We start from the raw sequence: 23,806 nt of genomic DNA on the forward strand, positions 1-23,806 counted from the left end.
TTACCAAGCCTCCGCTTCCCGCCAATCCCCTCACCTGAGCGCCTCAACGTCACTGAGCTCACCAACGAATCCCCTCACCACCCCGTATCTCACCAAGCTTTACGTTCTTGCCAATGCCCTCACTATCTCTCACCTCACCACCCCGTGTCTCACAAAGCCTCACCTTCCCACCAATCCCCTCACCATCTCTCACCTCACCACCCCGTATCTCACAAAGCCTCACCTTCCCACCAATTCCCTCACCATTTCCCACCTCACCACCCCGTGTCTCACAAAGCCTCACCTTCCCACCAATCCCCTCACCTGATCGCCTCACCAACTCTCGTCTCGCCAATTAATAATTTAATTACCTCACCTCACCACCATCTCTCGCCTCACCAATTAATCCCCTCACAAAGGGCTGTGGCGCGGCCTAGCGGTGTCGCGGTCGCCGCTCGTTGCAAAAGGTTCACGGTTCGCCCCCAGCGGCCGCCCCAGTTAATGCATCACTCTGAACTTAACCACGGGCGTGTTGAACGCAGGAGTAGGCCGTTGTGTTCCGGCGTCATCGTACACATAACGACCAAAAATAATACACCGCACATGACTCAATTGTGGTGATACACAGCAGCAGCAGTCACCGCACACGATGAGCAGCAGACGAATGCGCGCTTGCAAGCCAAAGGGACAACTTGCCACTGGGGGGTGCCCTGCCACACGTGTAGAGATGTGATGTGATAAAGCGCTCTGAGACGCCATAGGGCGCTATGTGAAAAAATAATTGTTGAAGTTTCACCTTCCCGCCGATCAATCCCTTCACCACTAAACCTCGCCATCGCTCACCTCGCCAATCAATCCCCTTACCACAACCATCTCACCACCTCTCCTCTCTCCCCTCTCTCCCCTCTCGTCCTTCATCTCCAAAGCGTCTCTCCCGTAGCCTCCCGATATCTCCCTGCGCCTCATCCCTTATCCCCCTCCTCGTGTCTCCTCTCACCCTCCCTCCCCACCACCACCACACCGACCTGCTTCCATCATCTCCCCGTTACCTCACCTTGGTAGTAGGCCCCGATGAGCGTGGCCGGCGTGAGCGGCGAGAGACCCTCCAAGGCACCCGGCGCCAGCCCCGCTTTGCCCTCGAGAAACTTCGCCACGGCTCTCAGTGCCCCGGTCTCCGTCACGGACTCGTCCGTGTGGTTGGCGCGATACACGCCCAGAGAGGCCTGGTTCGGGTAGAACCCCGCGGCGGGATCATGGAGCAGGGTCAGGGTGAAGATCAGGGTCAAGGCGAAGTGCACGGCGAAGGTCATGGTTAGGGCGGGTTGGGGGGGGAAGGGAAGGGTCAAGGGGGTTAGCGAGCGATCGACGCACAGGCAGGCGTGGGTGATTGGGAGCGTGAGTAACAACGCTGACGGGTAAGATGATTTAGGCGGTGAGACTCTGATGGGTGAAGGATTTCAAGAGGGTTGTCGGAATTGTGCGGTTGACAGACCGGCTGGGTGAACGTTTTAATGAGTGACGTGCCAATGGTTCTGAGCAGGGTCAGTTTTAATCTGGCGTCTTCAATCCCTGGACCTTGGCCCCGTGTCTCTTATCCGTCGGACATAGGGCCAATAAATCACGTAACTAGACACACCATCATCACTAGGAGCGACACAATCTATACAAAACAAAGATAAAGGACAAATCCCCTGTGTAGCCTCAAAAGGCTGTTGGGGCAAGTGCTGTTCGCGAGGACCTATGAAGGCCGGCACGGCACACGAGGAGGTGGTTGGCCAGCACCACGCCAGGTTATTATAATAACCGTGAAGTCTCCAACTTTTCAGTTTAGCAGAAATTACCAGATCATCAGTTCACTCCGGACACATCCCTTGACCCAGGCATGTCAGCCTCTCAATGTATTTGTGCCAGAATGGGACATTTTTATAGTACATTAATGTAATGCGCCTCGAACAATGTGATAAAATATATTAAATAGTGTAGGAGCCAGAGGATATCCCTGTCTCAGCCCAAGGTGAACAGTGAATGGCATGACTCCCGGCCAAACAGCTTTACCCAGGCCTGTCCACCATCATGAAGGTCCTTAATGATTGTGAGCAGAGAGTAAGGGACCCCAAAAGCACGAAGAGCAACCCAACACTCTTAAACACACAATCACTCAATCACTAAACCACACAATCACTAAACCACAATGAGGGCCACTCAATACAGACCCACTCACGACCACACTAGCATAACCACATTCACAATTACTCAACAATAACCAAACATAACCAGAGACATTGTCTAACGCACTCGCTTTACTTGTGTAGTCGGTATTGTTAGCGTACCTAATACGCCGTCACCACTACTGACCTGGTGTAGCACCAGCCATGGGCTTGTACCAGGTAACGCCGTTAGGCCAGGGAACCCAGAGGGTGGTTGGGAATGGGAGGTACACACCCCAGGCCCCCAGTGGGGGCTGGGGCATTACGCAATAATCCAGGTACCTCCAGAAGGTTCTAGAGAGTAGGGATGGCCAGGGGCGGAGTGACCCTGGGCACCGTATTTAAGTCGGACCTCGTCGTCAAGCAGTAGACCGAACAGCCAGCCCAGAATAGGACCCTGGGAACTCCCGGACCCGAAGTCCTTGTCAGGGCCGGGACCAAGTGGGCCAGTGGTCAGGACCCGAGGACCTTGGCTGCGTCGGGTCAGGCTAGCCTCCCCTAGGTCCCCCCTAGCAGGAGGGCTGTGATATAGAGAGTGGTCCCAGTGATTAGGGCACGCTAGCCCGGAGGCTATACCTCCCCAGGGTATTGGGTGAAGGGGGCCGTTACCTCCTTGTGTTAGGGACCTTGTGTTACCATTATTATTGTTATAAATAAACGTGTTGCCTCCAAAGAAGACTGAGTCTCCATCTGTACCCACTACACTTGTGTAGCGCTCTGCTGTAAGGATGTCATGGGACAGACCTCTTCACTTTATTTCGCGTATTTCGATCAACACTCCTCCATCCAACATCGCTCAACGTTCCTCCAGCTAACACCGATCCACGGTTCTCCTCCGCGCTCACCGCTCGCTCGCCGCGTTCCGCCGGCCTCACTCGCTCCCCCATCACTCCTCCGTCGACTCTCCTCTCCGCTCTCTCCGCCACAGTTCGGCTGCTCTTTATCAGCTCCGCCGTCCCACTCCGTCGTAACGACCTCAGCTTCTCTTCCTACACTCCAGCCGCTTTCTACCGGCTTCCTCGTCTCACTGCTACTCTACACCTCTCCACTGCTACCCTACACTTCTCCACTGCTACCCTACACTGCTATTAGCACTCCTGCTCCGACTCTTCCATCCTCTGTCTCCTCCCAGGCGCGAACTCCCGTCTCCTCCAAAAACCCCTCTTTTTATCCCCGAGCCAATTAATCTTCAATTAATCTGAGGCATCCCCCGCGACACCACTCGCCCCCAGCCCCCCGCTGGCACCTGGCATGTCTTTCCCACAATGCGGTGCCACTCCGCGACAACAACACCCTCTCGGCCAATCAGCGCCCTGCGTCCTTAATTACTCCCTGCCACCTGCTACCGTCCTCAAGACAGCGCAGCCCCACATCTCGACAACAACCAGCCAATCAGCGCCACGTGTCCTTATTTGCTCCCACTGTACGCCGCGTGCGCGTGACGCGTACTTTCAGGCACTACACTTGTACTACTTGTACTGCTGGTGCTTTGCTCCAACATTGGCGCTGGCTGCCCGCCCATGCTGTTTACGCGCACAGCTTTTCTCACTCTGAAAGCCCTTAGAAGCAGTTGCATTTGGAGGCTTGCCCCCTCCTTTCTCTCTACCTCTAGATAAGCTCTCCACAGCTCCCTGTAGTGGAGGCCCTTTTCCACCAGCAGTGGCGTGACTAGGCAATTGCAGGGCTGCACCTTTATATGTTGAACGATTTACCATGGTCAATATATGTTTTACTGCTCACAAGCACCATTTGTATGCAGTATATAGTACTGCCCATTGCACGACTATTCAGAATGTACGTGAGTAGAGAAAAAGGCAAGTTCGTCATATTTTATGGCATTTAAACGGACATTAAAGCGGGGTTTTGTTTGTTTAATATTGTTGAAAAACGTCGTTTCGTGGTCTGAAAAAGACCATATATTTAGGTTTGAGAGTATGCAGTAGAGGAAGGAGTTGAACTTGGATTTTAACAGGGGCAGGCATGGAGTCGACAGCACGGATGGGCGGGGGAAGGGAGATTCAGACGACGAGGGCAGCAGAGGAGAATGAGCGACCTTCCACTAAGCAAAGGTTGGCTGGAGGCATGCGCAGGACGACTTGAGTACTGGAGCTGAGAAAACTTGGAGGGGAGTAGAGTGAGGGGAGTAAAGTGAGGGGAGAGGTAGGAGAATGCGTGGAGGGGAGCAGAGTGAGATGAGAGGGGAGAGGTAGGGGGAGTGCGTGGAGGGGAGTAGAGTGAAATGAGAGAGGTAGGAGAGTGTGTGGAGGGGAGTGGAGTGAGATGAGAGGGGAGAGGTAGGAGAGTGCGTGGAGGGAAGTGGAGTGAGATGAGAGGTAGGAGAGTGCGTGGAGGGGAGTAGCGTGAGATGATAGGGGAGAGGTAGGAGAGTGTGTGGAGGGGAGTAGCGTGAGGGAAGAGATATGATAGTGGGGTGGGGGGTAGCGTGAGGTGAGAGGGGAGAAGTTTCCAAGGGCGAGTCCACGGAGGATCTTGAAAACGGAGATCGCGATCTTGAAACTGATTTGGGATGGGATTGTGAGCCAGTGAATGGATTGGGAGCACTGGGCTGATGTGGTCTCATTCAGGAGTCTGGTGGTGCAACTTTCGAATCATCTGACGTTTGTAGATGATAAATTTGGTGAGTTATTGTTGTTAAAAATAAGAGGTCATAAACCTTGGGCGAGGTGGAGTCGGCTGGTTAATCATTGCGCGGTCCGCCTTCGGCAATCAGTAGGCACTTGTGACGCATTTATGTGAAACGCGTATTGGTGGCTCAAGTTTATTTTGTGTAACCGGGTGAGCACTTCGAGGGACAAGGATGAGTCTCGTTGGCCAAAACCACCCGGGTCACCAAACTGACTTCTTTAAAAAGATAAAAACAAGCACAGCAATGCAACAAAGGTGAAAGAGATAACAATGGGACAGCAATAAAACCAGATATAAATTTGTGCAAAAATAACTCCGTTAAGAGTATAAATGGAAAACAGTGCAACAAACATCGGATATTCACTGAAATACATTTCCAGCAAACAAAAGTTTTCCGGCCCAAAATGACTTTTGAAATTCACACTTCTCCCGTCAAGTACACGCCAGGCGTGTGGATTTCACGCGTGTTGGTGCCACGCGTGTTGGTGCCACACGTGTTAGCACCCACGACTTCGCGTCAGCTGGCTCAGTCGGGATCGGCGACTCGTCAACGTATTTCCCTACCCGGCACACCACGTCCAGTGTACATCTTCTCGCTATGGCTACTCATTTCTAGGTATTGACCAACTCCACTGGGCACATATTTATATTCCCGGCACACTGCATCCACTATACCTCTCCTCGCTATGGTCGTGGTTACTGCTATTAATTTTACTCGAGTCTCACCAGTGGATCTGGAGTGCGAAATTAAGCGTCCAAATGACGTAATTCAAATAGTGCGTGGCATTTAATTTACGTTTGTAATTTGTACGTGTTAACTGAATGACACACCTCCTCGCTGTGACTGGTAATTTGTTCTTAAGTGCCACGTTAAACGGTTAATTGGTTTTGATTTAAAGCTTTCGTGACTGCAGGGATTCATATTCTTGGTTCTTTCGGTAAAGTCACGTAGAAGGGAAATAATAAAATAATAAAAAATATTAAACAATTAAATTCTCACGACGTGTTCTTGTTGTGGACTTCACACCTGATGATGATTGCTTGTGTTGCAGTCGAAACGTCGTGAGAATTTTATTCTTTTATATTTTTATTTTATTATTTCCCTTCTACGTGACTTTACCAAAAGAACCAAGAATATGGTTAATTTGTTATTTGCGTCCACATTACCATACCTGTCACCCCCTAATCAGTGCCTACCTTATTCAGACCCTATTGGTTATCTCGTGCCCTTATAAATCTCAACGTTCATCCTACAAAGTTCCATCACAAGGGAGAAACACAAACAAATAAACCACTTTATTTGCCCGCATTGAATCGGATGTACGCCGCATGGACCTGAAAACTCAATTTCCCTGTACAAGAATACGGGCTAACCCGTATATGGGTTGACAACGATGCGTTACATTTCCTGTGGTAATTTGAATGTATTTTGCCCCTTAAACACGCAACTGGAACGTGATTGCTATTCCCATTCAAAACGCGTTTATAAAAAAAACAATTCGCGATCTGCATCGCGGCTTCCGTAATGCCCTTCAACTTCCTCCGGCCTGCTTCCCAAGAGGAAGAGAAGCCTGCCCGTCCCCCGGCTCCCACTGCGCGGTTCGGGCAGTGGAGCCAGGCGAGGTCCGTGCGCTTGGAGAGAAGGACTACAAATCTCGGCCGCCGCGCTCCGGGGAGACATGGAGACCATTCTGGCGCTGCCCAAGCGGCCTCTGACCGTGCGGCTGAGCGCCGAGGTGGACGTGGGCCTCGTCGTGCTCACGTTGCTGGCGCTGTGGAGCCGACTAGGGGGGCTTGCGTACCCCGGCGCCGTGGTGTGAGTGGGGGAGACGTTGGGGGTGACGGGCGGAATTCCGATGGTCGTGGGGATACGGACAGGGAGAGATGCGGTGGCGAGGGGGGCGCATGGGGACACAGGGAGACACCGGGAGGGAGAGAGAGGGGGTGGGGGAGCGAGCCACAGAGACACTGACAGGGCGATACGGGGAAAGACGAGCACAGAGAGACACGGTGACATGATGAAACATGGCAACCGCTCCAAAAACAAGGAGCACATCTAACATACTACAGCGAGTTGGCACAATGGGGAGCACAGGTGGTGCATCTGCCAGTCATCTAAGTTAACCCATAACACCTTGGTCTGTCCCATGACATCCTTACAGCAGAGAGCCTTCGGCACTTAAAGTGGCCTCAAAGTGCACCTAGCCTGGCACAAGCGCTGTGGTTACGTCCCTGTCACTCAGTGGCGAACGATGGTTTTCGTTGTGATTATGAGATGTGTGATGGGTGTGATGCACATCGTGTATGTCGTTTGTGCAATTTAGTGATACTGTTTATTCGACTTGTAATGAGTGGTGCGTGCAGTCTACGTGATGTGTGTAATGAGCGTGACTGATGTGATCAGAGTGACAACCTTTTTAAAATCCTTTATATTAAGTTAACTTGCTTGCTTGCGCGCTTACGACCGTGCAAATCTTTCGGTCGTTTTTTAACCCACTTCCGGTGATCCAATCGACCTGACATTTTCCACACAGACTCGTTGTGCGTGACAATTTATTTTCGTGAAAAAAAAAATTACACTTTTTAGGAACAAAAAAAATTCAGATTTAATTTAAAATACCAATGTGATAAAAATGAAACTCTTACTCAAGAAAAACAGAGATGAATAATAAAATAAAACCGATGCCACGCATATAAAGGATTTATAGTGAAAAACTTTGTTTTTACGGGTTAATTTTTTCGTGGTGGGTTGCAAAGCAGGGCACTAAAAAAATATACAAGCCGGCATGTCCTCAAAGAGTCAACCACATCGGGGGTTACAGGTCGCAGACGAGCGGTAAACCTTGACAATGTAAGTCAATGTGCAGGGTGTGAAATCGCAATAATTGCTGACGCCACAGCCAAACATAGCATCTTGGCCCTCCGATTGCAGTCTATTTGTGGCCGAAATCCTCTGCGCGTTATCTCGTGCTGGCTGTCACCACATGTCCAGACACATTTTCGGTTATCATCCCGTTGAGCAGTTTTGTGTCTTGCCAAAGCCACTTAATGTGAGAGGTGTTTTTGTTTTTGCAGCCAGTGTTAATACATCGAAACCGTAATATATTTTTTTGGTTCGTCAACCAAACCCAAAAGTCAATTGTTAATCTCAATGATGTCTCCGATTTGTTCTCTGCTCCGTGTGTTCCTCTTTCTGTAATTATTCCCTAATATACTGCTGCGTGGAGTTCTTTATATTTTACAGATTTTTTTCTGATTGTGATTTCAAACATGTACCTCCTCCCCACGCAGCTTTGTGTATTTTTTCAGCCTTTGATTTATTTTCCTTTCATCTTCGTACCATATCTGTCGTCTCCCCCTGCACTGGAATTATGTCCAAGCGTAAAAACAATTCAATAATAATGTCTAATACAACATCGTATCGTGAAAATTTATTGTATTATGAAATTATGCTGTGAAATTAAGTGGACTTGCAAATGATGGACTGGCACCAGTGGTGGCAAGATCGGCCTCTGTGGAGGAGACTCGTGAAGGACACTACTGAGCAGTGCCAGACTAAGCGCAATTTGAGGCTACAGTGCAGTTGGAGACAGAGGTGCGACGCTCACAACAACACGTGGAGCGACGGGTGGCTAAAACGCAGCAAGGTGGCAAAGCGGGGAGCACAGGCAGTGCATCAGCCAGTCATCTGAGTCAACCCATGGCACCTGGGTCTGTCCCGTAACCTGCCAGCAATGAGCCTTTTACACTTCACGTGATAGTCTCGAAGTGCACCAACCCAGGTACAATCACTGCGGTGATGTCTCTTCCACGAAGTGGAGAATAGCGCCTGTTCTATATGTTTGTGAAGTTATGTATATGTGTGTGTGTGTTTCTGTGCGTACAGATTTGACGAAGTGTACTACGGGCAATTTGTGAGTCTTTATGTGAATGGGGTGTTCTTCGTTGATCAAAGTGGGCCCCCGCTGGGACACATGCTGCTGGCGCTGGGCGGTATGAGCACACACACGTCTAACACATGTGTTACGCTACTGGGCAGTGCCAGGCTAGGTGGAATTTGAGGCGACAGGGCAGTTGGAGACAGTTGCCTTCCACGTGAAACACGTGTGTAACACATGTTACACAAATTTGTGATCGCGTTCATCTCCCGTGCTGTTTTCCTGTGTCTCCTTGTGTCACCCTATGTCTCTCTGTGTCTCTGTGTCACCCGTGTCTCCTTTTATCTCTTCGTGTGACCACTGTGCAACCACATTTTTTCCGTGTCACCTTGTGTTGCCCTACTTCTTCCTGTCTCCTCGTGTGACTCCGTGGTTTCTGCGCGTCTTCCGGTGTCTCCCCCTTGTCTCTTCAAAAGTGTTTGCTCAAACCGGATCTAAACCCTCCAACCTAACGGCGTGCCGCAACATATGGCTACCTAGGCGGAGGGGGTGGCACGCCGATCGTTGCAGAAGATCGCGGTTCGAGAAATGCGGCCGACCTGGTTAATAATGCGGGTGTACCGAATACGGTTGTTGAGTGTGATCTATTTCGCAGTGGACGTGAAAAATCCCCGTGAAGGTATTCTAAAAAGAGTAGGCCATGGTGTGGGTGTCACGCCGCGGTCCAAAGTTGAATGCTAAAGTACTCGGAAACGACCTAATTGGGTAAAAGCTACACGGCACTTGCCCACTATAAAACCACGGTAGACTGTGCCAATCTCTGCCTTCCTTCGCAATAGCCTCGTGCTTTGAAGGGTTGACTACCAGCTGTGCTCGTTCGTTTGCAAGTGTCTGCACCAATCCGCTCGGCGCTATATCCGTCATGCCCCTTGTGCCGATATCTCCCCATGTCTCACCTATCTAATTCCTCCCCCACCCACATCTCCCCATGTCTCCCGCCCCCACAGCATACCTGGGTGACTTCAATGGAAACTTCACGTGGGAGCGAATTGGAACAGGTGACAAATCCAGGGGGGGAATTCTCCCCATTTGTCCCGCTCCTTCCCCTTTCTCCCCAATCCTCTCTCCTGGCTTCATAGCATAAACACAGACTCATGTTCTAACTACATTCCCTTCTCTAGACTATCTACCTGCTTATCTAGAATCTACCTGTCAATCTATGAAGTATCCATCTATGTACCTGTCTATCTGTCTCCCCGTATCCCCCCGTGCCTTCCTGTGCATCTCCATGTCTTCCCATGCCTCCCCGTACCTCCGTACATCTCCCCGTGCTAACCCGTGTCTCCCCACTTGTCCCCGTGCGTCTCCCTGTAGAGTATAACGCGGCAGTGCCCGTGCGTGCCCTGCGCGCCATGCCGGCGTTGTGCGGGGCACTGACCGTGCCACTCGCTCACCTCATCTCGACGCAGCTTGGACTCTCCCCCCTCGGCGCCATCCTCGCCGGCCTGCTGATGCTCATGGGTACGGGGACCCATGGGGAGACACGGGGCCCACAGGGAGATAAGGGGGCCCATGGAGAGACGAGGAGGGACACGGGGACCAATAGGGACCCGTGGGGATCCACAAGAAGGCATCCAGACCAACCCAGCCTCACCAATAACCGCCCGGACCCACCCAGATCAATGCAAACCCACCTAGATCCTAACCCAGTGATATTCAGACTCGTATGAACATACCCAGTGTGTATGTGTACAGGCAATGGACTGTGTATGTGTATATATATCTATGTGTGGTGTATATATCTTTGAGTGTGTCTCTGTATATCTTTGTGTGTATGTTTTCGTCTCTGTGTGCATAGACAATGTGGTCTTTGTGTATATCTGTGTGTGTGCTTCTATGTCTTTGTGCGTGTGTGTCTGTGTGTGAACAGACAATGCGTTGCTGACTCAGTCTCGCTTCGTGCTGCTGGAGCCACTTCTCATCTGCTTCTCGCTTCTCTCCGTGCTGTGCGCCCTGAAACTCCGCGCAGCGCGGTACGGGCACCTGCAGTGTCTACACCGGTTGGGGTTCGAGTTGGTTAGGGGCAGAGTCACGGGGAGGGTAGTGGTTAGAATTGGAGCACATTGGCCAAGCACAGGGGCGTTGAGCCTGCCAGACATGGTGTTTGTGTGCGTGTGTATATGTTTGATAGTGTTAGCATGTATGTGTTTCTGTGCGGAGAGCTGTAATGTAGCGGTTAGCACGCTACACTACGAACCTGGCGACCCGTGTTCAATTCCTGCTCACGGTCAACACCAGGGACGATTATCTGGGCCAGACCTGGGCCTCGCCTAGGTCGATTCAGCCTCAAATGAGTACCTGGTGCGGTCTGTAAACATCAGCACTGGGGAGACAAAGGCTGCCAGGCGTGGTGTTTTCCACCCACCCGTGCACTGTGCTGGCCTTCATTGGTGCTTGTGAACAGCACTTACCCCAACAGACTGTTAAAGGCTACGTGGGGGATCTTTGTTTTTGTCATTTGTGTTCGTTCCGCAGGTCATTCTCGGTGAGCTGGTGGGGGTGGCTGCTGGCCACGGGAACGGCATGCGGACTTGCGATTGGGTAAAATCCCATAACCCCAACGCGACCCCTGCCACTAAAATGGTTTTTGTTTTGGTGCCATTTCTTAATTTTAGTTATTCATTTTTTATTTTGCTTGGTAGTAGGGTTTTTCATGTAGGCTTTCGCGGCCCATATTATCTATAATAGAGGTTTTTGGGTTAGATCGCGTAAATATAAATGTGTCGTTAAACCCGCCACCAACCGACACAGCCAATTAGTAAGATTTGTCACGTACACAGAACATGCCAATTTGTTACTAGTACAGCACACCGGTATTGTTATTGCAACTGCTACCGCTAACACTGCCCCTACAAATACACTACCAATAACACGATCCCTACCACTGAGTACCAGTATCACTACCCCATTATCCCTAACCACTAACACTACCCTTCTCAAATCTGCACAAGTCCCACCCCATGCCACCTCCTCTTCCTGATTATAACTACAATGCTTTACTGTCATGTTCTATTCCCAACTTCCAAGTTGCTTGACCTACCCTGTAGAAACAGCCCCACTCACTCTGCTGTGTGTGTGTACGCAGGGTGAAATACACGGGTGTTCTCACCCTTCTGCTGGTGTGCACGCTGGCGGCGAGCGACATTTGGCGTCTGGCAGGAGATCGCACGCTGACTCACGTGAGACACGGGGACGTGGAGAGAGGGGGACACGGAACACGGAGACATGGAGAGAGGGGGACACAGGGACACGGGACAAGAGAAATGACACAGGATATGCATGGAACGCAAGACTGCGTGTGTGTGTGTGGCTACAAAAGTGGGAAGCGTTTGTGTAGTGATTAAGCACACTGCGCTACAAACCCGGTCAGTCCGAGTTTGATTCACACTCACGACCAATGACAGTGTGAGCGCAGTTGTGTTTGCGTGTGTCTGTGACCTTTGTGTGTGCTTGTGTATTGACACACACGCGCGTGCCTGCTTGTGCAGCTGTGCGTGTGCGCGCACGTGGTGGCTCGGGTAGCCGGCCTCCTGCTGCTGCCGCTGCTACTCTACGTCGCCACCTTCTGGCTTCACCTGCAGCTGCTGCAAAACACGGGGCCCCACGACCACCTCATGAGCAGCGCCTTCCAGGCCTCGCTCAAGGTGAGAGAGGCGCGCAAGGGGGAGACATGGGGGGAAACGCACGGGGGGACACGGGGGGAACATGGGTAAAACATACAGGGAGTCTCATCTGAGTACCTGGTGTGGTGTGCAAACATCACCACTGGAGAAACAAAGGCACCCACCACCTCGTATGCCGTGCATTCATAGGTGCACACTAACAGCGCTTGCACCAAAAGTCTAGTACAGGTTATACGGGGGGGTTCTGTGTGTGTGTGTGAGCAGGGTGGGCTGGCTCGCATCACTCAGGGCCAGCCGCTGGAGGTGGCGTTTGGTTCGCAAGTGACGCTGCGCAACGCGCACGGCTCCTGCTGGCTGCACTCCCACCGGGACGTCTACCCCATCACGTGCGTCTCGCTCGCTCACTCGCACAGCACCATTGGTTACGTACGGTGTGAAAGAAGTTCAACGTACTTAAATTTCGACTTAAAGCTTTCGTGACTGCAGGGATTCATCTTCTTGGTTCTTTCGGTAAAGTCACGTAGAAGGGAAATAATAAAATAATAAAAATAAAACATAAGAAAATACAATTCTCACGACGTTTCGGCCACAACGCAAGCAGCCGTCCTCAGGTGAAGAACAGGTCTGTCGGAAAGACAGCATCTGACTTGATTTGACCCAGACTGTCTTTCCGACAGACCTGTTCTTCACCTGAGGACGGCTGCTTGCGTTGTGGCCGAAACGTCGTGAGAATTATTTAATGTTTTATTTTTATTATTTTATTATTTCCCTTCTACGTGACTTTACCGAAAGAACCAAGAAGATTCAACGTACTTGTATACTCGCTCACCCGCTCGCTCACACACACTCATTCACTGACATACTCACACTGACTCGTACACAAAGATCCCAGTATAGCCTCAATATACTTTTTGGGCAAGTGCTCTTCACAAGCACCTATGACGGCCGGCACGGCACACGAGGGGTGGGTTTTCTCTCCAAAGTGGCGATGTTTACACACTGCACCAGGCACTCATTTGAGGCTGAGTCGACCTAGGTTCGGATAATTGTAACTGGTCTACGCAATAACTCACACACATTCACCTACCCTCCCCCCCCCCACCGTGACCCTTCGTGACCCCCAGGTACGTGAACAAGAAAGGCAGCTCCCACCAGCAGCAGGTGACCTGCTACCCATACAAGGACATCAACAACTGGTGGATCGTCAAGCACCCACACAGGTGACTCTTCACCACCCGATCCTCACCACACACAGGTGACTCCTCACCACCCGATCCTCACCACACAGGTGACTCCTCACCACCCGATCCTCACCACACAGGTGACTCCTCACCACCCGATCCTCACCACACACAGGTGACTCCTCACCACCCGATCCTCACCACACAGGTGACTCCTCACCACCCGATCCTCACCACACACAGGTGACTCCTCACCACCCGATCCTCACCACACAGGTTACTCCTCACCACCCGATCCTCACCACACAGGTGACTCCTCACCATCCGATCCTCACCCACACAGGTGACTCCTCACCACCCGATCCTCACCACACAGGTGACTCCTTACCACCCGATCCTCACCACACAGGTGACTCCTCACCACCCGATCCTCACCACACAGGTGACTCCTCACCACCCGATCCTCACCACACACAGGTGACTCCTCACCACCCGATCCTCACCACACAGGTGACTCCTCACCACCCGATCCTCACCACACAGGTGACTCCTCACCACCCAGTCGTCACCACTCGGTACCGCACAGGGGACTCCTCTCCCCACGGGTGACTCGTCACCACCTGATGCTCACCATATGGGGCCCTGTTGTGTTGCTATGGTGGGTATAGTATCTGTGGTGTGTGTGGTGTGGTGTGTATGACGTTAGTGGGGAGCGGTGGTACAGTGCTTGGCGCACTGCGCTATGAACCTGCTTACGGCCAATATCGGTGATATCTTAACCAGTCCTGGGCCTCCCCTAGGTCAACTCAGTCTTAAATGAGTACCTGGTGTAGTGTGTAGTAAACATCGCCACTGGGGAGGCAAAGGCTGCCAGGTGTGGTACTAGCCACCCACCCCTCTCATGCAGTGCCGGCCTTCATAAGTGCTATCAGCATTTGCCCTAAACAGCCTGTTAAGGCCGCACGGCGTATCTTTGTCTTGTGATATCAATCATTTTTGTGTGGTCGTGTGCGGTGCAGTCAGTCTCTGGTGGTCGACTCTCCCCCGGTCCCCGTGCGGCACGGTGACATCGTGCAGCTCCTCCACGGCATGTCGACAAGGCTCCTCAACAGGTGCCGGCTACACCGTTAGAGCACTACGAAGCTACACCGCTACACCGCTACACCAGTACCCACTACACCATCATCCACTACACTCCATATTAGAGGTTTTCTGGGTTACGTGTTAAAGCCTACGTGTTAAATCTACTACACTGCTACACCAGTGCCCACTACACCGATATCCACCATACCAAACCACCACCCCGTACCACCACACTGCACCACACCACCACACCACCACACGTAATGCGCCACACTACACCACGTCGGATAACACGACACGCGCCACACGACACAGTCCCACACCTCGCTGCACCACGATACACCACCCCGCACACGGCACACCGCACCACCCCCATCGCCACAGCAGCAGCAGGAGCAGCAGCAGCAGCAGCATACCGCACACCACGCGCCGCACTCGCCGTCTCTCGGGGTGAGGGCCCTGACCTCCCGACCCCCGTCTCGTGGGCGCAGTCACAACGTGGCGGCGCCGATAACGCCGACATGCCAGGAGGTGTCCTGCTACGTGGACTACAACATCTCCATGCAGGCGCAGCCCTGGTGGCGCGTGGTGAGTGTGACGCGCGCGGGTGTGAGTGTGACGCGCGCGGGTGTGAGTGTGACGCGCGCGGGTGTGAGTGTGACGCGCGCGGGTGTGAGTGTGACGCGCGCGGGTCTGAGTGTGACGCGCGCGGGTGTGAGTGTGACTGCGTATGTAGATGTGTGTGTCTGCAGACTAATCGTCTGGCGGTTAACGTGCTGCGCCAGGAACCCGGCGACCCGAGTTTGCTTCCTGCTCTTGAACAATAACAGTGATGAGTATTTGAACCACTCCTGGGTCTCGCCTAGGTCGACTCAGCCTTAAATTATTACTTGGTGCGGTGTGTAAACATCAGCACTGGGGAGACAAAGGCGGCCAGGCGTAACATTAGCCACCCATCCCCACGTGTGCTGTGCCGGTCTCCATAGGTGTTCGCGAATAACTCTTGTCCCAAAAGTCTGTTGAAGGCAATTGACTACACACACACATTAGTACACACTCACAAACACACATTTATATGCACATCCACTCTGAAAAGCAAAACCACAGGACAAAAATAACAGCCACCATTCGCCACGAAGTGGCAGTGACATTACCACAGTGCTTGTGCCAGGCTAGGTGCGCTTTGAGGCCATGATGTGAAGTGGAAGGCTCGCTGATGGCAGGAGGTTATGAGACCGACCAGGGTACCGTGAGTTGACGGGCAGATGTACCACTTGTAGGCTCCCCACTGTGCAAGCTGAGTTTTTTGCTGTGTTTCAGTCACCCGGCATTTCGATGGTTGGTGTGAGCGTCACTTCTACAACTGCCTCCAACTGCCCAGTCGTCACAGAAGTGCACCTAGTCTGGGGCTGCACAGTAGCATCCTCTATGAGCCTCCTCCTCCACAGAGGTCAAACTTGACACCGTTGGTACCGGTCATCGGCAAGTCCATTCAGCTCCACACCGTCCCATAACCACTTCAGTCCATCTCTTCTCCAGCCCATGCCGCGTCCGTTTCGCCCTCTCTATCCAGCCAAACATAAGCTGCTTGGGCCTGTGGTGTGACAATGCTCAATCTCGCACTCGCTCACACTCACTCACTTACACTCACTCGCTTACACTTACTCACTCACACTCACTCACTCACTGACTTACACTCACACACTTACACTCACTTACACTTACTCACACTCACTCACTCACTTACACTTACTCACTTACACTCACTCATTCACTCACACTCACTCACTTACACTTACTCACTCACACTTACTCACTCACACTCAGTCACTTACACTCACTCACTTACATTCACTCACTTACACTCACTCACTCTTACTCACTCACACTCACTCACTTACACTTACTCACTCACACTCACTCACTTACACTCACTCACTTACACTCACTCACACTCATTCACTTACACTCACTCACTCGCTTACACTTACTCACTGTTGATGTCCACGCAGGAGGTGCTGAACCGTGCCTCGGACAGAGACTCTTGGAAAACCATCGTGTCGGACGTCCAGCTGGTCCACGTGAACACGAGCGCCGTGCTGCGGGTGGGGCACCTCCGCTACCACCAGTCCCCTCTCCCCACCACCTTGATCCCCTCTGCTGCCTCCGGATCCCCTTACATTTCGCCATCATTTTCACTACTACCTTTATATTTACACCACCACGACTAGCTTGGCGTGGGCCGCTTGCTGATGTGCGTGCGGGGGGGGCGTGGTGCGGCGCAGGTGAGCGGGGCGGTGCTGCCCGAGTGGGGCCACGGGCAGCCGGAGGTGGTGGCCGACCTCACGCTGCGCCCGGTCCACCCTGGGTCACGCTGGACCGTGGAGGAGCACCGCCACGGGCGCTGTGAGGAAGGACACGACGACAACGACATGAGCACAGCACCACGGCCACGGCCTTGCCAATAACACCGGCACGAACACTCACCAACACTCACCAACACTCACCGACACTCACCAACACTCACCAACACTCACCAACACTCACCGACACTCACCAACACTCACCAACACTCACCAACACTCACCGACACTCACCAACACTCACCGACACTCACCGACACTCACCAACACTCACCAACACTCACCGACACTCACCAACACTCACCGACACTCACCAACACTCACCAACACTCACCAACACTCACCGACACTCACCAACACTCACCAACACTCACCAACACTCACCGACACTCACAACACACTTACTCTCTATTGCCACTCCACGACACGTACACAACACCAAGACTGACTCCTGCACCGAGCACTCGCCACCATGACCCCGTGTTACCCGACCTTACCCCAGGTTACCCTGTGTTAACGCCATGTTAGCCTGTGTTTCCACCACGTTACCCCACATTACCCGCGTTACCCATGTTACCCCGCGTTACCCCACATTTCCCTGCGTAACCCCACGTTACCTTGTGTTACCCACACGTTACCCCGCGTTACCCCGCGTTACCCCGGATCAGCGCAGGAGCAGGCGGAGCGCGAGCAGGAGCTGCGCTCTCCGATCCCCAAGCACGTCCCCCATGACCTGGGATTCCTCGCCAAGTTCTACGAGTTGCAGGTGAGTGGCGGGGTGAGTGGGGCGGGTGAGCGGCGGGGTGAGTGGGGCGGTGAGCGGCAGGGTGAGTGGGGCGGGTGAGCGGCGGGGTGAGTGGGCCGGTGAGCGGCAGGGTGAGTGGGCCGGTGAGCGGCAGGGTGAGCGGGGCGGGTGAGTGGCGGGGTGAGTGGGCCAGTGAGTGGCGGGGTGAGTGGGCCGGTGAGCGGCAGGGTGAGTGGGCCGGTGAGCGGCAGGGTGAGCGGGGCGGGTGAGCCAGTTATGGAGTGGATGGGTTATTGAGCAAGGAGGTGGGTGAGTGGGCGAGCGAGCAAATGAGTGGATGGGTGAGTGAGCATCTTCTGGGGTGGGTGGGCGAGCGAGTGGTTGGTTGGTTGGGTGAGTGGGTGAGTGAGGTGAGTGAATAAAATTCAACGTTTCAGGCAATGGGCCTTAATTGCACGTGGTCATTGAGTGAGTGGATGAGTTAGAGGGTGAGTGGGTGGATGAGTAAACAAGTGAGAAAACGGAAAGGTGAGAGTGAGTACATTACGGTCTGGATGGGTGAGTGTATGTCTGTTTATGTATGTATATTTGTGTGTCTCCTAGGTCCACTCAGCCTCAAATGAGTATCTTTTGTTAATGTGTAAAAAATATGGGGCGGGTGTGGTGCTGGAAACCCACACCTTCATGTGCCGTGTTGGCCTTCACTTTTGCTCACTAACAGCACTTGCCCCAACAGTCTGTGAAGGGTACACGGGGGGTCTTTGTCTTTGTGCGTCAGTGGAAGATGCTGACATTCCCCGTGGAGGAGCTGGAGCACAGGTACATCTCTACGCCTCTGCAGTGGCTCCGCATGAGCTCCAGCATCGCCTACTGGATGGACCCTCACACCAACGTGCGTTCGCAATTACACACACCACGCGCACACAGCCGCCGCTCAAAGGACGGTGACGTCACCATAGCGCTCGTGCCAGGCTATGTGCACTTTGAGGCCGTCACGTGAAGTGTGAGGGGGCTCTCTGCTGGCAGGAAGTCATGGGACAGACCGAGGTGCCATGGGTTGATGGACTGAGATGACTGTCAGATGCACCACGTGTACCCCCTACTCTGCCAACTTGCTGAATTTTATCCTCTTGTTGTGAGCGTTGCTTCTCTGCCCAACTGCCCAGTAGCATCCTTCATGAGCCTCCTTCATAGAGGCCGATCTTGACAACGCCGGTACCAGTCTTCAACAAGTTTAATTGGATCCATATCCTTCTCTACCACATCAGCCCATCTCTTCTCCAGCCTGTACCACGCCCGTTTCGCCCCCTGCTTGGGCTTGCGGTAGCTGGGCATGCGGGCTACATGACCCAGCCGACACAGCCTTGCCTGCCGGAGGAGCTCACCAATGGGACTACATACTTACACGACGATTTATACACACAAAGGCCCCCCATATAGACTGTTAGGGCAAGTTATGTTTGCGAGCACCTATGAAGCACGGCATGGCACACGAAGGGGTCGGTGGCCAAGCACCACGCCCAGTTGCTTTTGTCTCTCAAGTGGCGATGTTTGCACACCGCACCAGGTACTCATTTGAGGCTGAATCAACCTAGGGGAGGCCCAGGACCAGTTCAGGTAATCGTTACTGGTGTTGGCCGTGAGCGGGAATCAAACTCAGGTCGCTGGGTTCATAGTGCAGCGCGTTAACCATGACACTACCGCTGCCGTGTATATATACACACACACACACACTCGCAGATGAGGTTGATAAGTGTCGTTAATGTCCATGATGATAACTCGATGATGTTGACGATGTCCATGATGATGATGATGTCATGGATAATGATGATGATGATGATATTGAAGTTGTCAATGATGGCGATGATGGTGTTGCTATTTCCCAGGCTCAGATCCACCTGCTGCCCAACCCGCTGCTCTGGGTGTCGGGCTGTGTGTGCCTCCTCCTCTACTGCGCGTGCCTCGTCCGCTACCTCCTGCGCCGTCAGCGCGCCATCTCCGACCTACCTGCCGGTCAGCGCCGGGGCCAGCCCATAGGGGCCCGAGCACGCGCTCCGTGTGTCGCGTTGCGGGGAGAGGTGGCGCAGTGGTTAGCGCGCCGCGATTCGAGCCTACTCCACGCGGATTACAAGCAACCCAAAGAAAATCAATATTCAGCGATACATTGACCCGTGTGTGTACGTCTGGGGAGCGGTGGTGCAGCGGTTAGCGCTACGCTGCGCTACGAACCCGGCGACCCGAGTTCGATTGCCGCTCACGGCCACCAACACCGGTGACGATGATCTTAACCGATCCTGGGCCTCCCTGAGGTCGACTCAGCTTCAAACGAGTACCCGGTGCCAGCGTTCATAGGTGCTCGCTAACAGCACTTGCTCCTCCAGTCTGTTAAGGCTATACGGGGGATCTTTGTTTCTGTGCATCGGGTGCAGCTGCGGTGTGATGGTTATCGTACTGCACTCGCGATCCAGAGGTCGCTGGTTCGATTCCTTAAATCCCCCCCCCCCCCCCCCGTGCCACCTCTGTCCACTCTGTGTCTCTGCCTCTGTGTTATCAGTGCTGGGAGAGGTTTGTTCTGGCTGGGCCTGGGCCACTGGCTGTGTCTCATGCCTCTGCATCTCCGCGTGTTTGTGTCTGTGTTTGTCTCTGTGTTTGTCTTTGTGGTTGTCTCTGTGTTTGTCTCTGTGTTTGTCTCTGTGTTTGTCTCTGTGTGTCTCTGCGTCGGTGCTATCAGAGTGCTGGGAGCGGTTCCTGCTGGCCGGCTGGCTGGGCCTGGGCGGCTGGGCGATGCACTTTGTGCCGTACCTGCTCACCGAGCGAGGCCTCTTCCTCTACCACTACCTCCCCGCGGCCACCTTCCACACGCTGCTCATCCCCGCACTGCTGGAGCACGCTCACACACACATCGTCAGGTCCGAGCACTTACACACGCACGCACCCACGCACCCACGCACACACGCCCACCTCGTCAGGTCCTAGGACTTACGCATGTGTAATAAAGGTCGTTGAGGCGACTTCTGGAATCCGGTCTTTTATTCACTTTTCATTACAGCTCTCCTTCACGCTGCTGACAGGCAGCGTGAGAGGGATAGAGAGAGAGACGCGCAAACCACGTGGCAACTTGGAGCCCCGTTCTCGCGTGGCCTCCTCCTCCATTCGTTCCAGTTCTGACCACGTGTTGTTCGTCTCCACCCCTATTTAATACCCGGGTCACGTGGTATGTTTCCACCAATCCTGGTTAGCCTCTATGGAATCTTCCAGACTCCATCGTAGGCTCCCGGGACCACGCCCCTGACTCATCTCCCCATTGGCTGTGGCCAAAGCCAGCAGAACCAATCCTCTACTTACAGCTGTCACCTTTCCATTACGTCAGGGCCACGCCCCTAGGCTTCCCCCATTGGCTATGGACCAGGACCGGCAGAGCCAATCATTGTGACGAGTTGTGATACGTCAGTGAGCCGGATATATTCTCACATCACACATGCACGCACGCGCACACACGCTCACCTCGTTAGGTCGTAGCGCTTACACACACGTACGCACACGTATACACACGTACGCCCGCACGCACGGGAGATCTTTGTCTCGCGTCTCTGTGCTGCAGGTCCCTGGCTGGCCGGTACGCGCTGCTGGCCGGCTGCGTGGCGTGGCTGGCCACCGTCTACGCGAGCCACGTGCAGCTCGCCCCCCTCTCGATGGGCACCCCGGCGCTCTCCGCCCAGCAGCTCGCCTCGCTGCGCTGGAGCGAGGGATGGGACTTCCTTGTGCACCCCACGCAATGACGCAGCGCACCACACCGCACCCCACACCGCACACCACACCACACCGCACCCCACACCGCACACCACACCACACCGCACACCACACCGCGCAATGACGCAGCACACCACACCGCACACCGCACACCACACCGCACACCACACCGCACACCATACCACACCACACCGCACCGCACACCACACCGCACACCACACCGCGCAATGACGCAGCACACCACACCGCACACCACACACCACACCGCACACCACACCGCGCAATGACGCAGCACACCACACTGCACACCGCACACCACACCGCGCAATGACGCAGCACACCGCATAGCATCCCACATAGGGCACCACACAGCGCACCGTGATATGCAGTGCACCACACTGCGACACACACACCACACACACACACCACACACACACCACACACACACACACCACACACACCACACACACACCACACACACACACCACACACACACACAACACACACACCACACACACACACCACACACACACCACACACACACACCACACACACCACACACACGCACACACACCACACTGTGACACACACCACACACACACACACCACACACACACACCACACACACACACCACACACACACCACACACACACACCACACACACCACACACACACCACACACACACACCACACACACACACCACACACACCACACACACGCACACACACCACACTGTGACACACACCACACACACACACCACACACACACACCACACACACACACCACACACACACCACACACACACACCACACACACACACCACACACACCACACACACACCACACACCACACACACACACCACACACACACCACACACACACACCACACACACACACCACACACACACACCACAGACACCACACACACCACACTGTGACACACACCACACACACACACCACACACACGCACACACACGCACCAAAGACAAGATCCCCCCCCTGTATTATAGCCTTAACAGACTGTTGGGGCAAGTGCTGTTAGCGAGACGTTATGAAGGCTGTGACGTCACACGAGGGGGTGGGTGGCCAGCACCACGCACGACTGCATGTCTTCCCAGTGGCGATGTTTACACACCGCGCCAGGTACTCATTTGAGGCCGAGTCGACCTAGGGGAGACCCAGGACCGGTTCAGATAATCGTCACCGTTGGAGGCTATAATACACACAGGGCAACCGCACTCACTCACGCACCATGATGCAAACACAAAACTGCGACATCACTGAACGGGTGTCACTATAAAGGTCAGAGGGAAATTTAAATATCCTGGAGTGGCTGGCAAATAGGTCGACTTTGTAATACTGTGGTGAGGTTTGGAAGGGGCTTTGGGTTTGGGGCTATTTAAAAATCCATGACTGGGTGTGCTCACCGTGTGCACTTTGCAAGAATGCGAGTGGGTGGGGCTTTATTTGTTGGGTAATTTAAATATTCATGAGCGGGGAGTGGCTGTCAAATGGGTACACTTTGTAATACTCGACTCAGGTTTGGAAGTGGTTTTGGGTGGGGTAATTTAAATATTGATGAGTGGGAGTGGCTGTCATACGAGGGTCCAAGTTTCTTAATGTGTAAGTGGTGAGGATTGCATTAAATATATAATTTTCAAGTCCACGAGCAAGCGTTGCTTTTTTGGCAAAGTGTCACCGCATCTTCGTGAGTGAGCGTGGCTGTCGTACTTGGGTGCTCTGTGTAAAGGATCAATGGGGACGTTTAGGGGCCGTCCATAAATGACGTCACGCACCTGGGGGGGGGGTCAGACATTTGTGACGGGGGGGGGGGTGAGAAATGTGACGTCACGTAAAAATGCGCAACTTTAAATACATATAGACAACACGTTCTCTACTTAATTAAATATACTTTTAATAAATGTTTTCTCCTACAACATCAGAGTGCAGCGCCACATTAAATACGCACGACAATGACAATAGTTTAAAGCGATTTGGAGCATTTTTTTTGGGGGGGGGGCAGAGCTTTGTGACGTCATATTTGAGGGGGGTCTGACTTTTTGTGACGCCGTGTGACGATGGGGGGGGGGTGGTCAAAAATCGCGTGACGTCATTTATGGACGGCCCCTTAGGCGAGTGTTTTATTGTTTTAGAGTTGTGGTTATGTTCGGGCTGGGGGTTGGTGTTGGTGGTTATTGGCAGGGGAGAGACTGGGGAGTTGGGAGGACGTGGTTTGCCAAGGAGAGAGACGGCACGGCGGAGGTGGATTGGAGAGTCTGGGAGAGAG

At 53.3% G+C, this 23,806-nt stretch overlaps 2 protein-coding genes across 4 annotated transcripts in view; one reads left to right on the forward strand and one right to left on the reverse strand.

Moving 5' to 3' along the window:
- The window catches only part of LOC144948460 (von Willebrand factor A domain-containing protein 7-like), a 26,559-nt gene extending 19,904 nt beyond the window's left edge, over positions 1-6,655 (reverse strand). Inside the window, exons 1-2 of the mRNA XM_078877952.1 lie at positions 6,595-6,655; positions 1,034-1,202 (exon numbers count right to left, since the gene is read on the reverse strand). The gene's annotated coding sequence lies outside the window, so the exon portion shown is untranslated. The remainder of the gene's footprint in view (positions 1-1,033; positions 1,203-6,594) is intronic.
- Positions 1-23,180, forward strand: part of POMT1 (protein O-mannosyltransferase 1) — a 24,790-nt gene extending 1,610 nt beyond the window's left edge. The window contains exons 1-19 of one of the 3 annotated variants that reach the window (XM_078877953.1): positions 6,349-6,648; positions 8,719-8,825; positions 9,718-9,768; positions 10,085-10,231; positions 10,641-10,743; positions 11,246-11,311; positions 11,856-11,949; positions 12,259-12,414; positions 12,658-12,779; positions 13,518-13,613; positions 14,594-14,686; positions 15,149-15,245; positions 16,670-16,762; positions 16,943-17,063; positions 17,689-17,786; positions 18,544-18,584; positions 19,652-19,778; positions 20,497-20,674; positions 21,367-23,180. In XM_078877953.1, coding sequence (XP_078734079.1) covers positions 6,512-6,648; positions 8,719-8,825; positions 9,718-9,768; positions 10,085-10,231; positions 10,641-10,743; positions 11,246-11,311; positions 11,856-11,949; positions 12,259-12,414; positions 12,658-12,779; positions 13,518-13,613; positions 14,594-14,686; positions 15,149-15,245; positions 16,670-16,762; positions 16,943-17,063; positions 17,689-17,786; positions 18,544-18,584; positions 19,652-19,778; positions 20,497-20,674; positions 21,367-21,746 — 2,307 coding nt within the window. In that variant the 5' untranslated portion in view covers positions 6,349-6,511 and the 3' untranslated portion in view covers positions 21,747-23,180. Of the gene's footprint in view, positions 1-6,348; positions 6,649-8,718; positions 8,826-9,717; positions 9,769-10,084; positions 10,232-10,640; positions 10,744-11,245; positions 11,312-11,855; positions 11,950-12,258; positions 12,415-12,657; positions 12,780-13,517; positions 13,614-14,593; positions 14,687-15,148; positions 15,246-16,669; positions 16,763-16,942; positions 17,064-17,688; positions 17,787-18,543; positions 18,658-19,651; positions 19,779-20,496; positions 20,675-21,366 lie in introns of those variants that run through there. The other 2 variants (XM_078877954.1, XM_078877955.1) reach the window with 2 other exon arrangements.
- Positions 23,181-23,806: the final 626 nt, after the last annotated feature.

This window comes from Lampetra fluviatilis, chromosome 49, assembly GCF_964198595.1.
Source record: "Lampetra fluviatilis chromosome 49, kcLamFluv1.1, whole genome shotgun sequence".
Lineage (NCBI taxonomy): Eukaryota > Metazoa > Chordata > Hyperoartia > Petromyzontiformes > Petromyzontidae > Lampetra > Lampetra fluviatilis.